The sequence below is a fragment of the Ziziphus jujuba genome, chromosome 9 (genome assembly GCF_031755915.1).
Source record: "Ziziphus jujuba cultivar Dongzao chromosome 9, ASM3175591v1".
In the NCBI taxonomy this organism is placed as follows: Eukaryota; Viridiplantae; Streptophyta; class Magnoliopsida; order Rosales; family Rhamnaceae; genus Ziziphus; species Ziziphus jujuba.
The window spans coordinates 27,631,152-27,649,430 of record NC_083387.1 but is presented as its reverse complement, the minus strand read 5'-3'; the positions used below and the strand labels follow the sequence as shown (position 1 = coordinate 27,649,430).

General features: G+C 32.2%; 2 protein-coding genes across 2 annotated transcripts; both read right to left on the bottom strand.

Moving 5' to 3' along the window:
• Nucleotides 1-285: 285 nt before the first annotated feature.
• Nucleotides 286-5,043, bottom strand: LOC132799439 (receptor-like protein 33). The gene is made up of 5 exons (XM_060811262.1): nucleotides 4,670-5,043; nucleotides 3,036-4,544; nucleotides 2,382-2,462; nucleotides 482-625; nucleotides 286-379 (listed from the first exon to the last, which is right to left on the bottom strand). Exons 1-5 carry the CDS (start codon nucleotides 5,041-5,043, stop codon nucleotides 286-288), a joined length of 2,202 nt encoding a protein of 733 aa, XP_060667245.1.
• A 6,937-nt stretch (nucleotides 5,044-11,980) lies between these two features.
• On the bottom strand, nucleotides 11,981-14,764 carry LOC125424283 (receptor-like protein 6). Its single transcript, XM_048481128.2, has one exon. It carries the CDS (start codon nucleotides 14,762-14,764, stop codon nucleotides 11,981-11,983), a length of 2,784 nt encoding a protein of 927 aa, XP_048337085.2.
• Between the last annotated feature and the right edge of the window lie 3,515 nt (nucleotides 14,765-18,279).

Here is an 18,279-nt window from a genome sequence, read left to right as displayed (position 1 = left end):
AAGAACCAAGTATCTCTTAAGCTAGTGTGCAATAGAACTGCAGAAAACACCAATAAATGAAGTTAAAAAACAGAAAACAAAAATTGGGGATAGAAAAATAGAAAACAAGTTAAATAAAGTAAAACCAACCAGTACTCAATCAAAGAATAATTAATTAATATATAACTAAAACAAGAGAAATAGCTGCCAACACAATCCAGACTCAGCAGAAGACAACTAATTATTTTTATCCTTGTAGCCTAGCTTCCACATAACGATGTGATCAATTCTTTAACACTTCAATCTCTAAATCCTCAAGTCCTCCTCCTTATAACTATCCTTTTCGTTTCCCACAGATGCAAAATCTCCATAAACCAAAATTGTTTCTAAACCAAAATTGCTTCTTCACAAACACAACATTATTCCCAGCAACATTTCCAACTACCAGCCCACTAAAGCATCCTGGCAAAAAACTGTCATCCAAACAAATACAAAATCAAACCATGATTCTTCAGAAGCTGATGATGGTGATTTTGCAACTACGTAACTCCCGCATATTGCTGCTAATGGATAGCCACGTAACCCCAGGTTCCCATCATATGAACTTGTTGCAAATGTAGCAAACTGGTCCCCTATGGTACTGGTCCTGTAAGATTGTTATGAGAAACATTGAAGAAAGCTAGAAACGTGAGCTCCTTCAGTAGGGGAAGGATCTCTCCATGAAGCCTGTTACGAGAAAGATCATTCAAGGACTGTTATGTTCCACAAGTTTGATGGTATGCAGCCACTAAGAATGTTTTAACAACTTGAATCCCTTGTAAACTCCCTATACTTTCTTGAATCTCTCCTTGGAAAAAAAGGAAAGGAAGGTATAGCTTGTAACACAATGAGGAAGACTTGAATTCCAATGGCTTTAAATAATGGCAGTACAGGGAATGTTGATTCTTGGTTCATTTCTTAAATAACAATCAATTAGTCTTTTTTTCCGTCCCTTTCTTTTTTATCATTAACTATCATTTAGTCTAATGGTAGACCACCAAAAAGTTTTTTTTTTAAAAAAAAAAAAAGTCTTTCGTAATAGAGCTCTTGATGGGAATAGAAACTCATAAAACAGTAAGTGCATTTGAAACGAATGCCTAGTGGGGTAGATGAAAACCGAAATGGGAAACCAGAGCCCAAATTAGGGTACCGTCAATGACTTAGTCATGATCAAAATTCCTTGAGATATTTTCTTTGCTCTTTGTGACATCCATTATCAACTTTTTGTATTTATTACTGTTTAACACATGTCAATGCAATTACTCAAAGCATCAAAAGGACACTAAAAATCTTCAAAAGAAGATTACATCTTATTCGATAAAAGAAAAAGCTTGGTACGCACTTTTTTCTAATAACACCAGTTCTATATGGAACTTAGTCTGCTCCAATTGATCATTTCAGTTCAGTTGCGTCTGCAGTCTCACGACAAGGACTTTGGCATCCAAATCTGACTTCTTTGAGGTGATTACACATCCAGCCACCATTCCAATTATCCATACTACAGGTTTCCATTCGAAACCATATTTCAAATCTAATTTCTCATTGTAGTAGTCATTATAACAAGGCATGGGAAGGTTCATTGTTGATTAGACACAGCGAAGATTTATGATAGGCATGATAAACCCTATAAGAGGTTCGGTATTTATCACACTATTTCTCACATTTTCTGTTGACTACAATATTCTTTATATTTTCACTGGAATACACACAAATACAAGGATACAAAGAATAGTTATTATAGAAGATATATACTCAACATAATTTTTAACAGAAAGTCCTGTTTATATACATACTAGCTGTATACTTGTACGTAAATGTAAGGTATAAAGTGATGTACTATATCTTCGAATCTCAAAACTAACATTCTACCAAAAATTAAGTAAAATATAATGGATTAAAAGAATTTGACTCGACCCATCATATGTTTTTTTCTCTGATTATTCTGATCTTCCCTGTTTTCTTATTTGTATTAATTTTCTTTTAAACGTTTAATTAGATACCAAAAAATGGCTTTAGAGCAACTTACAAATTCAATTTTTTAAATAATTTTTAGTTATTTTATCCTCTTGTCCATACCCTCATTTGGCCATTACCATCTATTGGACCTAAAGATGGTACCTCGAAAAATTGTAAGAACCTTTTTTTTTTTTTTCCCATCAATTTTTTCTGATCACCTTGATCACTAAACCAATTATGCATTTAGCCATGAGACATACATACGTTCTTAGTCAATCCATTGGATATTTTATTTGATATTGATGACATTCATGATTAACTTTATGTATTATCTATTTAATATATACCTCAATGCAAAACATCAAAATGTGCACAAAAGACAATTAAAATAACCAAATAAAGATTACCATATTGGATGAGAAGACAAAGCAAGTTCCAAAGGCTGCTGTTGTAACGCAAAGGGCTGTGAATCCAACTGCTGCTGACGTCTAAACTCACATCATGACATTTTTCCATACTGCAAGAGATTCCATTCCAGAAACAGAGTAATTGGCCAGAGTAGTGGACCTGTGTATAAAGTTTAAGGGAAAAAAAGATTTTTTTTTTTTTTTTTCAATAGAAAAGACAAGTTTGAGGATTATAAGTGTAGTTATTTTACATGAAATGTAATATTTTTAATTTAATATTATATCGAGAAAGGAAAATGTAACATACATTATTTCCAGTAATTAGGAGCAGCAGCAGAGACCCAACCAACAATATCGTGGAACTTTAGTGGGCTCTGTACCTTTTTCATGGGAATTATATGTAATATATGTATGCCAATACAAAACATTAGAAGGTACATAAAAGACACTAAAAACCATCAAATGAAGATTACAAACTTCTACTACAAAAGAAAAAAAAAAAAAAAGCTTATTACTCACTTTTGCGACAAATAAAACCATCAAATGAAGATTACAAACTTGTTCTACAAAGAAAAAAGCATATTACATACTTTAGCTACAATCACACCAGTTATATATTAAATATAAGTATATGCTCCAATTCATTTGAATTACCTCTGTAGTCTCACCCTAAAAATTCTGGAAATCAAATCCGGCCTCCTTGATGTGATCACATGTCCAGCCACCATTCCAATTAGCAGTCCACATCCATATCCCACCACTACTGCTTTCCATCCAAAACCAAATATGGAATCTGATTTCTCATTATTGTAGTCATCATTAGAAGCTGGCAAGGGAGGAGTTTCACATTTTCTGGACAACGGAATGCCACACAATCCCAAGTTACCCTCAAAAGAAGAATCTTGAAATGTTGAAACTTGTCCACCTTGTGGTAGTTGACCCACAAGTTGATTGTGAGACAAGTTTAAATATGCAAGAAAAGTGAGGGCTGTCAATTGCTGAGGGATTTTACCAAAGAGCTTGTTATTAGACAGGTCCAATGATTCAAGCTCTTTTAGATTTCCTAAAGATGATGGGATGAGTCCAGTAAAATTGTTGCTTGACAAATTGAGCATAACTAGAGATCTGAGACCCCATAACGAACTTGGAATTTCTCCATCAAATTTATTGCTGGAGAGATCAATTGATATGAAGACTGTTAAAGTCTTGACGAACTCCATTTCTTGTCCCTTAAATATTATCTTCACCGAATCATTATAAGTCCCTTTTCCGTCGTATGCTGCATCTGACTCAAATCCCATTTTGGAAACTTTAGAACTCATGGAAGTCCAATTTCTAAAATATTCCAAAGGCAAGTTTCTTTTAAAATCATTATGAGAAAGATCAATGGTTTTCAATGTCATAAAGCCAAAAAAATCATGAGGACACCATATTGGGCCGTGAAATTTATTGGAGCTTAATACTAGAACTTGGAGCCTCTGCAAATCCTGTAACCAAAAAGGGAATGTATCACTTAGATCATTGTGTCCCTGATTTAAAACATCTAAGTTTTTGCATTTGACAAGCGACCTTGGAATATTCCCATATAATTGGTTGTGACTCAAGTCCAATGTCATTAATGTGCTTCTATCTCTGCAGATTTGAGGAATATTCCCACGGAAGCTATTTCTTCGAAGATTGAGCACTCTAAGAGAACCATCCAAGTTTTCCAAACATTGAGGAATAATGCCATCCAGATGGTTATTTGATGCATCAAGTACTTCAAGATCCCTTAATTTGCAGAACAAGGGATCAATTCTTCCAGTCAAGCTGTTATTTGATATGAACAAAAACATGGTGGATATTGGAGGAACAACAAGCGGTCTTTGCAACATGTTTGAATTGAGATCAAGATGACTTAAACTTTTCCATTGATGAATCAATGGAACTTCTTCCCATCCGTTAATGAAGTTGTGAGAGAGACTCAACCGACCCAAGTTCATGCTTAAGAGCCACTTAGGTATTAGGCCGCCAATTCTGTTGTTCAAGAGATCTAAAATGGCCAATTCATTTTGTGCTTTCAGGAAGAAAGGAAATTCAGTTATGTTGCACGAGGACAAAAATAAACGATCAAACATGGGAAGAGTAGAAATATTCAAACTTATATTTGTTGTAAGAGATAAGCTATTATATGAAAGATCAAGAGTTTTAAGCATGCGTGAGAAGATTCGGGTACTTTTGAAGAAAGATTTAAACCACTAAGATGAAGTTCTCCTAAACTAGTCAAGTTTTGGGAAAGCCTTCTCAACAGCTCTGGCTCTTGTTTAGTTGGATATGTGCCAAAAGGAAAATCCATGCCAGAATAGTAAGAAAGATCAAGTGAAATCAAATTTGTTAGACTTGAGATTTCAGAAGGTATACGACCAGAAAACTTAGAGTAAGAGAGGTCGAGATGGGTTAACCTGGAAAGCTGGCCAAACTCAGAGGGAATTGAACATGAACTGAAGTTGTTGTCAGCAAGGTTGAGCTTCCGAAGATGAAGCAACCTGAAAAGGGTGCTGTTGGAACGCAAAGGGCCTTCAAGGCTGCTACTGAGATCAAGGCCTAAAACAAAACCTGCTTCCATATTGCATGAGACCCCATCCCATAAACAGCAATCACTGCCTTCTTTCCAATCTCTCATATGTGAATATTCAGGGTCTAGGGGCCTAAATTCTCGTTTGAGTTGCAGTAAAATAGAGGATTGGTGAGGGAGGCAAGAGGAATTGGAAGAGTGTGAAACAAAAATGAAGCATGCTGATGAGATGAAAAGGAGGTAATGGTATAAGAGGAGTTGATACGCTGTCTTCATTTTTACCACAATAACTTTGAAAATAGAGAGGAATCAGATATATGTATCTGGGAGGTTGGAATATAAGAAGATTATAAGGATTTATATAGTTAAATTTTTAGTGTAACCTTCAAATAGTTCCCGTTACTTTATCTTGTTTTTTTTATTTAGATTATGACTAACTATATCTTTTTGAAAATTAAACGTCGTCTTCTTTGTTTTGTTCCCTTTCTTTTTTTTTTTTTTTTAAATCTTTTTGGTCAACATATGGAACCCAAAAAAAAAAATCCATGGATATGAATCCCAACCAAAAAAATTGGTACCTGGATGATCTGGTATCATATATCATTTATAATTGAACATTTAAAAACTATTTTGTACAGTCCATATGCTCTATTTGTATCGTGCATAGCTTGTTTAGTTTATATGGCACATAATAATTATATGTGAATTGAAAAAAAAAAATAGAAAAAAAGAAAGAAAGAAAGTTTGGTAGGAGGAACCTCCTCTATTAAATTAAAGTGAAAGTTGCTTTTAAAAATAAAAAAAATAAAAGTCCCTTTAAAATATAAAAAATTGAAGTGAAATATAACAGGAGAGTTCATGCAATGGAAAATAGACAAAAGCAGCTGAAAGAGTTAAAAAAGTCTTTCCGCGTTGAAGGGATGGAAAAAAATTATACAAGAAAAGACGAAATATGAAACATGCATCGCAACAGAGATGAAATGACCTATTCAACTATTACACTTTGTGCACGAAGTAAAAGTGAAAGTTAATAGGAGGGTCCACGAAATGGAAAATTCACCAAGTAAATGAAAGACTTGGAAAGAAGTCTAAAGAGGAGAAATAACCTACCTGACCATAACACTTTGAAATCGACCTAAAAATAAATAAATAAATTGTAAGGTTTTATCCCTACATTTACCAGCACCAACGTTTTTTCGAACGCACAAAGACAACAAAAAAAAATAAAAATAAAAGTTTGTGCAAATGTAAAATCTAACAGCTGTAAGTCTCAATATTAAAGTAACTTTTTTAACAACTTTATTCGTTTGGAAGAAACATAGTCCTTAATTAACCAAAAGAGTCACAAATTAACATCTTAAAAAAAAAAAAAGTGGTAAAAATAGGATTTGAATAAGAGAGGAAATGATCAAAGAAATTAAATAAAAAAAGTGAAGAAGCAGTGTTGATTGAATATAAAAGAGGGTATAATCTACTAGATATATCCAAGGGGTAAAAAACAAAAGTATCCTCAAGATAGTGTGAGACAGAACCGCAGAAAACATCAATAAATGAAGTTAAAAACCGAAAAAAAAAAAAAAAAAAAGAGGAAAGAAAAACAGAGAACAAAATTAAATAAAGTAAAAGCATCTTGTACTTAGTCAGAGAGTAATTAATATTTCAAAGGGAGAACAAATTCACATGTTAACCGTTCACACATATAGCCAAAAAAAAAGAAATAAAATCCATTTTAATTTAACTTCGTTAATCAGCATATATTACAACTGGTTTTTATAGTTAGTCAAACTGAAGAATCGTCAATTCTCATAAGCCTATATTTTGAAGCTTTATATCAAATATTTTACGATTACCTATATATATAAGATAAAAGTATTTAATCAGATTAACAGTAAATAAGAATGAATATTAATTATCTCCCTACCTCCTCTATATAATAAGGTTAATGATGAACTAGTAATTAACAAGACTAACATAAAAAATAAAAATAAAAATAAAAATAAAAAAAGTAGGAAAGAGAAGGTTCTTGGCTATCTTATCTGCAAATTTGGGCTGCTATTTAATGTTGAAAGGCATGGAATTGACGCCATATATATCTATATATCTCACAGTAATATTAACTGCTGCAGTGATAGGTTGAAAAATAAATGAAAGTGAAAGAGAAAAAGAGAGAGATAGAGTGAGAAATGGATGTATTACCTCCCAAATTGGGTAAAAATTAATGGTGGTTCTGTGTAGAGACATCATGTTAGTAAGGGTTTTGTTGGATAGTATATGAATATAGTTTTTTGGCTTGTCATGGAACACTCGTGGGAATTGGTTAATTGATTGCTAAGACTTTAAACTTTTTCTTTTTTTAATTTTTTGCCAACTTGGAGCCTCTTCATAACATTAATTTCCTTCTTAATTTAGCAGAAAATCTTGTAAGTTATGAATCCGGAAGACAAGAGGAAAGTAAATAAATTAAAGAAACTGAACAGTGAATACAATTTTTTTTTTAATAAAAACATTTTAAGAAGAAAATATAATCAGAACTCAGAAAATTGTATTACAGTAATTTGTTTTCTTTAAGAAGAAAATATTTTTTTTCTCTAAATCGAATCCATACAGTACTTAATTTCAGAACGTAGTGCACGAACAGAACTTGACTTGACCCGTCACTCTGTTCCTCTGCTTCCATTTCTTCTCTGTTTTCATGATCATATTGATTTCTATATAAACTAAAACGTGATGCAACAAAATAGCCTGAAAGCAATTTACAAATTCAATTTTTCAATTTTTTAAACTAACTTTTAGTTACTTTCTCCTCAAGCCATACTTGATTTGAACATACCCCATTGATCACATTACAATATATTGGACCTAATTAGGTCCCTTACCAAATTGTAATAATTTCTTCTTGGGTTATCAATTGGTAACCTTAATTCTAAACCAATTAGCATCCATTCAACGACAAGATTTTTAATTCATCCACGCCCTCACTTAGATAAAGAAAGAGGATAATCCTACATTAAATTTGGATTTCAGCAGATTGGGTCCAGGAAGCGCCCGAGTTCTTTGAGCTAGTGGCTTTGAATTTGGAGTTTGCTTTCAGATAAGATGAATTGGTAGCGACAAAAGATTTCATGGAGTTCCATTCTTGGAGGTATTCAGATGGCAGCATACTTGTAAAATCATTATAGGATATATCAATAACTTGAATATTGGGAAACTCATTGTTGGAAATAAGTTTTCCTATCATCCCATGGAGGCAGTTTGATCTCAGCATGAGTACTCTTAGATCAGGAAGTATCCCTAAGCAGGTAGGGAACGCATCTTCTAACTGATTATACCCAAGATTGACAGATTGTAGCTTCAAACCACTACCCAGTGATTGCAGTAAATGCCTTTCAAATACTGTGAGACAAGTTGCACATGATATTCTTCCATCAATTTTGTTTTTCTCTATTCTTGAATATTAATTGCCTTTGCTTGAATTTAAAATATAATTATTCTGTTCTTAATGAAAATTTTTTCGTATTAGAAGTTACCACATTGATAATTGCAACAAACTCGATGGAAAACATGTAAGGATTAGCTTTGTTGTTCAATTTGTTTTTTTATATTAAATCTCAAGAAATATGCTATTATGTCATAAAACTGTTTTTATTTACCCAAACTTACAAATGTTGTTTTTCCAGTAAACTACATATAATGTATAATTAAAGATCAGACACAAAATAACAAGAGTTAGATATATAGAAGGACAAATGCTTTTGTTTCTATGCGGTTATTCATCTCAACATAATGGATAAACAGAACTTGATGACTTTAACCATAATTTCGTTCTGTGCTTCCTCTTCTTATCTGTTTCCTTGTACATTAAATTAATATATAAACTTGTAAATGTGATTAAAAAAACCGCTTCAAGGTAATTTACAAAATTCAATTTTTAGAATGATTTTTACTTACTTTTACATCTTGTGTTATTGCTGATTTTTGGACAACCTTCATTTGGTCCAATACCTTATTGGAATTGGACCCAATTAGGTCCTTCACCAAACTAATATTGAACATAGATAGATCTTTAGAGTGCAAACTCGGGAATAACAATCAATTAACCTTATAGACCACCAAAAAAATAAATAAATAGATAAAATGGCCATGCATCTGTTATGCACTTTTTTCGAGCCCATAGCCTCTAGGGATAAGTTTGTAGTTGCTTGCATCATAGAGCATTTGAAGAGAATAGTCTATCCGAAACAGAGGAACTGGGAAGAGTGGAGCTGTGAATATAGTTTAAAGGGGGGGAGGGGTGGGGGTGTGAAGACAAGATTTGAAAATTAAAATATTGTCATTTATACAGAAATAATTTTATTTTAAAATATAAAATTCTTAATTTAATAGTATATCAAGAAACGAAAATATAACATAACATTATTTCCACTAGTTAAGAGCAGCAACAGAGACCCAGGCCACCAATATTATGGAATTTTAGTGGATTGTGTATCTTTCATGAGAATTATATATATATATATATATATGCCAATACAAAACATTAAAAGGTGCAAGAAAAGACACTAAAAACCATCAATTGAATATTACAACTTGAACTGAAAAAAAAGCTCATTGGATTTTATTGGATTTTTATACCAAACTGAACTGATAATCAGTTTTTGATTTTCGAAACCGATCCAGTCTAATTGCACTAAAAAAACTTATCAAAACAAATTGGATTGGATTGGATAAGTTGATTCATTGATTGGTTGGTTTTTTGCACAATGTATTATTTTGGTAAATATATTAGTAAACCTTTTGTACTCTTCAATAAGTCCTATAAGAAAATACTGGAAAATAGAACATATATATGTAAACAAAAGGGAAATGACCTACTTATATGTGTCGCAATTTGACCCTGGACTGTAGCAATTGAGTCGTCGTCGTCGTCGTCATCATCATCATCATCATTATTTATCATTATAACAATACCTAATTTAAAAGGAGAAAATATGTTTTGAACCAATAAGACTTTATGGGTGCAGGTATGGGTGTGAAAAGCATATCAGTTGAGTCAACCCCATCTAATGTAGCACTTACCTTTTTAGATGCACAAAATAATTAAAAGAAAAAAATATGGAAATAAAATCTACTAGTCGAAGGCCTCCAAATTAACGTAATTTAACAACTTAAAATAGCACAAAACGATTAAAAAGTAAATAACAATTTGTATATTTGAGAAGGCATAAAACAAAAAACTTGACATAATCCAATATTTCATTTATGATCCAACAAATTATAATTGAATTGTATTCATAAGCTTGGCCTAGTGGTAAAATCATTGGTAATATACCTCCAAATCTGGATTTTAACTAAGACCTAGGCCATGAATTCCCCATTTAATTTAGAATATATTGCAATTCTTGATTAAAAAATGAAAAATTAAAATTAAAATAATTGAGTTGCACATGCTATTTAATTAATTTGTCGAAGGAAGGTCCAAAAGCGATGGGAAAACAGAGAAAACAGAAATGGGAAAACAGGGCTACAAATTAAGAAACAGAAACAGACAGAGGTGGAAGCAAGCTGGACTCCTGTGAGTTTGTTATAAGAGGCACATTGAAGTATGGAAGAAAGCTGCTTCAGTTGATGAAAAATCTTTCCATGAAATCTGTTCTGGGAAAGATCAAGGGGATTGAAGCTCAGATATTTTCCATAATGCTGATGGCATATTTCCAATAAGAATGTTTTTGGAAAGTTTAAGAATTCAAAGCCCTTGTAAACTCTCAATACATTCTAGAATCTCTTCCTCTGAACCTGCTGCTTGAGAAATCAATCACTAACCAAAAAAAAAAAAAAAAAAAAAACCTTGGATTTTGTAGAAAACCCTATCCATACCCTTGGCTGTTAAATTGATTATGAGTGAATAAGCAATTGAGTTAATCAAGCTCATGGCAATAAATTACAAATTTCAAACTCCAGTCTCATTTAAAATGAAGATAAACAAAGAGATGGGAAAACAGGGCACAATAAAGAAACAGAGATAGAGATAGAGATCAAAAAAAGGTATTGCATGATAGAGCACTTGAAGAAGGGAATAGAAATTCATAATACTGTTCCAAGTCCGTTTAAAACAAAGAAATCTGCAAGAGCTAAGCTGTGAAAATAGTTTAGGTTAAAAAAAATGACAAAAGAAGGACAAGATTGAAGATTAAAGTATCAGTTATGTATACATAATAAATTTATCTTGATATATAAAATTTTGCACTGATCAAGAAAGGAAAATATAACTAAACATTATTGTTTTAAAAGCTGCAGCAGAGACCCATTAAATAATCCTACTTTAGACATAAACATTAAAACTGTTATGTTGTAATGAACATGCGGAAGGAAAATCTTAGAAAGAATATAACAAAACAAAAACATAAAAAAAGAATAAAATAAACTAAAAAGGGGAAGAAAGTCACGTAGCTGGTAACACAATAAGGATTATACTGCAAGATTTGCTTAAACTCAAGTTTCAAACTTCCTGCTCATTCTAACTCTCCTTTTTAGCTGCCAAAGCCAGAAAATCATCGAAAACAAGTATTGATTTTTCTCAACAACAATATGACCAATAACAATTTCAATTACAAGTCCACTAGGATATCCTGGCAAAAATGTTAGCCAATCAACCCTGAATCTCTACCCCTGAGGAGGAAGGAGGGATCTCTCCTTCTATTGGGAAAGATCAACAGATTCAAGCTCCCAGATACATTAAACTTTTGAGGGTCATGTATCGTTTCATCGGCTATTTTCTTCGATATTGGTGACATTCATCGCAAGTTTACATGTTATCTGCTCGACATATATATATATATATATATATCAATGCAAAATATTAAACACTGCATAAAAGACACTTATTGTAACCAAATGAAGATTACACAGTTTTACCACAAACACAACAGTTACACATTAAACTTATTGCAAACTTTTGCCACAACCACAACTTTCACATATTAAAAGACAATTAATACATAAAAGACACTTAATAAAAGAAAAAGCTTAGTGCACACTCTTCCCACAACCGTCAGCTGCCCCTCTGCAGTATCACCCCAAAAACTTTGAAAAACAAATCTGGCCTCCTTGAGCTGATTACATGTCCAGCCACCATTCCAATCAGAAGTCCACATCCATATCCTATCACTACAGGTTTCCATCCAAAACCAGAAATGAAATCTGATTTCTCATTGTAGTGATCATTAGAAGATGGTATGGGAGTTTCACATTTTCTGGACAATGGAATACCACACAATCCCATATTACCCTCAAAAGAATCTGCAAATGTTTGAACTTGTCCTCCTTGTGGTATTGGACCCACAAGTTGATTCTGAGAAAAGTTTAAATACCCAAGAAAAGTGAGAGATGTCAATTGCTGAGGGATTTTACCAGAAAGCTCATTGTTAGATAGGTCCAATGATTCAAGCTCAATTAGATTCCCCAAAGATGATGGAATGTGTCCACTAAAATTGTTGCTTGACAAATTGAGCATAACTAGAGATCGAACACACCATATCGAACTTGGAATCTCTCCATCAAATTTATTGTTGGAGAGATCAATAGATATGAACACCATCAAAGTGATCTTGACCAACTCCATTTCTGCTCCCTTATTTACAATGCTCACCGAATCATTATAAAGCCCTTGTTCTAACTCAAATGGATTTTCTGAAGCGTTATCACTTAAGGTCATGGACGTCCAATTTCTAAAATAATCCGATGGTAAGTTTCCAAAAAAACCATTATGAGAAAGATCAAGAATTTTCAATGTCATAAAGCCAAAAAAATCATGAGCACAGCATATTGGACCGTGAAATTTGTTGGAGCATAAACTGAGAACTTTGAGCTGTTGCAAATTCTGTAGCCAAAACGGGAATGTATCACTTATTTGATTGTGTCCAAGATTTAGAACTTGTAAATCTTTGCATTTGATTAATGACCGCGGAATATTCCCATATAATTTGTTGTGACTAAAATCCAATGTGGTTAAACGGTTTAAAGCTCTGCAGAATTGAGGAATATTCCCATGGAAGTTATTTCTTCGGATATTGAGCACAGTAAGATAACCATGCACATTATCCAAACATTGAGGAATAGTGCTTCCCAGATGATTATATGACGCATCAAATAATACGAAACTTATATTACAGAACAACAGATCAATTGGTCCAGTCAAGTTATTGTATGAGATGAAGAAATACAAGGTGGACATTGGAGGAACAACAAGTGGTCCCTGCAACATGTTTGAACTGAGATCAAGATAACTCAATTCTTTCCATGGAAGAACACATGGAGTTTCTTGCCAACCGATAATGAAGTTGTGAGAAAGACTCAGCGAATTCAGGTTCATGATGGATACATTCAAGAACCATTTAGGTATTGGGCCGCCAATTTTATTGTGAGAAAGATCTAATGACACTAATTCATTTTGTGCTTTTAGGAAATCATCATTTTGTGCTTTTAGGAAATCAGGAAATTCAGTTATGCTGCATGAGGACAAACCTAAATACTGAAACTTGGGAAGAGCAGAAATATTCATACTTACATTTGTTGTTAGAGATAGTGCATTATCTGAGAGATCAAGATACTGAAGCTTGCCCAGCTCTGAGAAGATGCCCAGATCAACTCTACCACTTAAACTGTTTGAACCAGGGGACAGTGATGTCAGACTTTTCAGTTTGAAGATGGAATTTGGAATACTCCCCTTTAATTTATTTCGATTTAAAGACAAATATTCCAATTGGGATGAAATAGAGTTGATATTCTCAAGGTCTGTAAACTGATTGTCATCCAGATTTAGGTAAGAAACCAATGAACATAAAGATGAAGGGATGACTCCATTCAGCGAGTTGCTTGACAAATCAAGAGTCCGAAGCAAGGTCAAGTTACTAAAAAATTGGAATGGGACTGGACCTGTGAAACTATTGTTTTTGAAGTTGACATCGTCCAGAAGATATGGAAGTGATATTGGCAAGCTTCCGTGGAAAAAGTTATTCGAAAGATCCAGATAGCTTATCTGCGTCAGATTTTCAAGTGAAGAAGGAAATTCACCGGTAAATTCATTACCATCCAGGTGAAGTTGACTGATATTTGCAAGGTTCCCAAGTGAATAAGGAACAGGCCCTGAAAACTTACAATTTGTGAGATCCAAAACATTCAAGGACGTGAGGTTGCCAATTGAATATGGCAATTTCCCTCCAAATTTTGTACTCGAAAGTTCCAACGACAAAAGATTGCTGCCAGAATGAAATTCCGAAAGAGAACCGGTGAGATCATGATTATCCCGCAGGTTAACTGATCGTAGGTTAGGCAATCGGAATATTGTTTTTGGAAAAACACCATGTAAATTGCATTTATAAAGAAAGAGATGTGTTAGGGAAGATAAATTTCCTAACGATTCAGGTACCTGGGAAGAAAAGTTTAACCCACCAAGATGAAGTTTTCTTAAACTCGTAATGTTTTCAGCAAGACTTCTCAGCAGTTCAGGCTCCTGAATATTTGGATAGTAATATCCGATAAACTCACAAAAAGGACAAGGAACTTCAAAATAGTAAGAAAGATCAAGCGAAATCAAATTCGTCAGCCTCAAGATTTCAGATGGTATAGGACCAGAAAACAGAGAGCAAGAGAGGTTGAGATGGGTTAACTTGGAAAGTTGGCCAAACTCCGAGGGAATTGGGCTTGAACTGAAGTTGTTGTAGGCAAGGTTTAAGTTTTGAAGATGAAGTAAGCTGAAAAGGCTGCTGTTAGAAAGCAAAGGGCCCTGAAGCCAGCTGCCGCTAAGGTCAAGGCTTACAACATGACCTGTTGCCATATCGCATGAGACTCCAGGTCAGAAACAGCAATCGGTGCCTGCTTTCCAATCTCTCATCTTTGGATATCCAATATCAAAAAATCCAGCTGGTTCAATGAGCTTAAATTCTTGCTTTAGCTCAAGTAAGATGGAGGATTGGTGAGGGAGGCAATAGAAACTCATGACCGAAGAGGAATTGGAAGAGTGTGAAGAAACAAACAAGAAACATGATGATGAGATGAGCAGGACGAAATAAAATAAGAGGAATTGATACATCCTCATATTTTCTGTTTTTGTTTTGGTTTTTTTGCACAAAATACATTATGAGTGAAGAGTGAAGATGAAATGAGAGGAATGAGAGATTTGAAACATGTGAAGGAAATGACACTTCATATAGTTAAATTTCTATGGAAAATTTTAATTTGTCCACTTTATTTTGAATTTATATATATATATATATAAACGTTATTGGGTTGCATTGAACAAGTTTCTCACCATTAAAGAGAGACCTCGTATACTATTACCAAAAAATAAAAATAAAAACAAAAAACAAAAAGCCTGGCCCCTGCCATTAAGTCCTTTCATTCCATGGACTGTATTCACAATCCGCACTCCATCCCATGCTTTTTATTTTAAAAGCCTACCATTTAAAATGGGTATTGTTGAATATATTGCTTTTTATTTTGAAGAATAGGTTTGGGTGCTCTTCGGTTTTGGTTGTTTTTATTATAAAAATAAATAAATAATAAATTGGCCTCAATTTTTACTCATTATATTATATACATCAGGGACAAATTTGTCTAGCAGCGTATCCTAAACAATCCCTAATAAGGGTAAGACTATATTTATATACAAGAGAGTTAACTCATGTTAAGTCAATCAATTTTAACATCAAGTATTTTATTATTAGCTTTTAATTTAATAATTTTAATATAAAATATTTTATTATTAGCGCTTGCATCACATTGAAAGTTAAATCCTATTTAAATAAAGTGAGTTTTGTAAGGGCCTATATGATCATAAAAGAATTTTATCGTAGCCTTTAAAATAACTAAAATGCTAAAAAATGAAGTTTTGATAATAAAACTAAAAATCAACCTAAAAGAAGTCTAGATACACACACACACACACACACACATATATATATATATATGCGTATTTGATATATTAAGAATTTAATTTTTACCTTATAATATTGGATACCTAATCAAGTGACAAATACTAAATGTTGTTATTTGCTCAATTAATAAATTAGTTTTAAATCATTAATTGACAGCATTCTCAGCAACTAAGTTTGACACATCCATACATTCCTACTTTATGCTGGGAGTAAGTTCTTAGCATAACATTACTCATATTGATACTTAATAAAATACATAAATAAAAGTTCGTTAAAAATTTCATCAAATAAGCTTAAAAATATTAAATAGTCATTAGATAAATAAGTTTTTAATAATAGTAATACTAGAGTTATCAAAAACATATAATACTACAGTTATCAAAAAAATGTACTAAATCTATTTATCAAATAATATGATAATATTTAAATAATTTATTTTTATTCACTTAATTATCTATATTTAATTTTACAAATATATTAACTAATAATATTTTAATACATATTATTTTGTAAAAATTTGTTAAATTATCATTCTTCAAAAGTTCACTTTAAATGTCCTTAAGGGAACAACCGAGTTATAAAAGCAGTGAATCCCCCATCCCCCAATATAAAAAATAAAATATAATTCACTTTAAAAAAAAAAAAAAACATCATACTGAATTAAAAGGTAATTTGTCAATATTTTTACACTATTAGTTGTTACTGCAATGTTGAGGCTTAAAGTAAGCTATAGTTTACAAAATAAAGATGCATATCTATATATATATATATATAGATATACACATATGCGTATATAATATAGAAATGTTCACCTAAATATAAATATATATATATATATATATTCATTGCGGAACAAGCTAAGGCTTGTTTTTTCTTCTCCTTTTTTTTTTTAAAAAAAAAAATCCTTTTGGTCAAAAATTAGCTTCTTCGCGTACTTTCTAGCTTTAAATAGGAATGGCAAAAAATTCCACCAAGAAATTTCCATGGACATGACCCTCGGCCTTCCTAGAGGGACCAATAATTGTTTCAGCAAATAAAAGAGGACTTATAAATGAACAAAATTTATATGGAAAGGATTGGAAATTCTCAGTCTTTTTTTTTTTTTCCGTTTTCATTTTATATATATAAATTTTAATTTGTATGTATATATAAATCAATCTTTTTTGTCGATACGGTTTTTTTACTAGAATTTTTATCAGTAGCTTTTAAATTATTTTAAAAATTAAAATTTAAAAATATTTTAATAAATTATACAAATTTAATTATGAATTAAATTTTTTTAAAAAAGTAAAATAAATTAATCTAGATGTCATTTAAACTTTATATATATATATATATATATTTAAATTTTTAATTTAAAAATAATTTAAAAATTAATAAACAAAATTCTGATAGGATACCACAAAGATCTCGTGATAATATATGTATATATTGAGGAGCAAGCTAATTTTTTTTAACCCTTTTGGTCTATATTGGTCTATAAATTAGCTTGGTACACTATCTGCTAGCTTTACATTAGAAATGGCAAAAGTTCAAACCCAAAAGAAATTTCCACACGGACATGACCCCTTGACCTTCAATGTGTTCAAACACTGGTCAGTATCACCTTGAGGAGCAATAATTGACCCAAATTTATATTAAAGGATCTGGACCTTGTCAGGTTTACTCAGTCTCACCCATGTTTGAAAAGTTGGGGATTCCTGACAGGGATATTAGGACGGAAAAATGATTGGAAATGTTTAAAAAAAATTAAAAAAAATTAAAATCTGTATTTACTAGCTTTAAATTGGGAATGGCAAAAGTTCAAACCCAAAAGAAATTTCAACGGACATGACCCTTGACCTCAAGTATGTTTAGTCACTAATCAGTATAGCCTAAAGAACAAATAATTTATCAAAATTTACATAGAAAGAATTTGAATATTGTCTATCTTTTTTTTTTCTTTTATATATATATATATATATATATACATGGAGAGATAGGAAGAGAGAAATATGGAGGTCCAATCTTTTCTTTTAACGCCCAGTCCATTAGGTTTTTTATCAGGACCCGTCCAAAATTTTTCACCGGAACTCTGGACAAGCCTTGATCTCAGGGAAATCCTATCGGACCCTCCAATGGAAAATCCTATCGGACCCTCCAATGGAAAATCCGACAGAACCTCCCCTAAGGGCTAGACTTACCATAAATTTACTGCACTGAAAACACACTTCTATATACATCCCATTATTCCTCCCACATTACTACAATATAATTATACAAATTTGCAGCACTCCAAATGAATAACAGTAAATCAGTGCATAATTAATAACTAAATGTCCAATACAGTATACAGAACATTATACAAATAAATGTGGAATTAATTCAATGACAGATGAAGCAATACAAGATGAAGAGGAAAAATTGAAGAAATGCT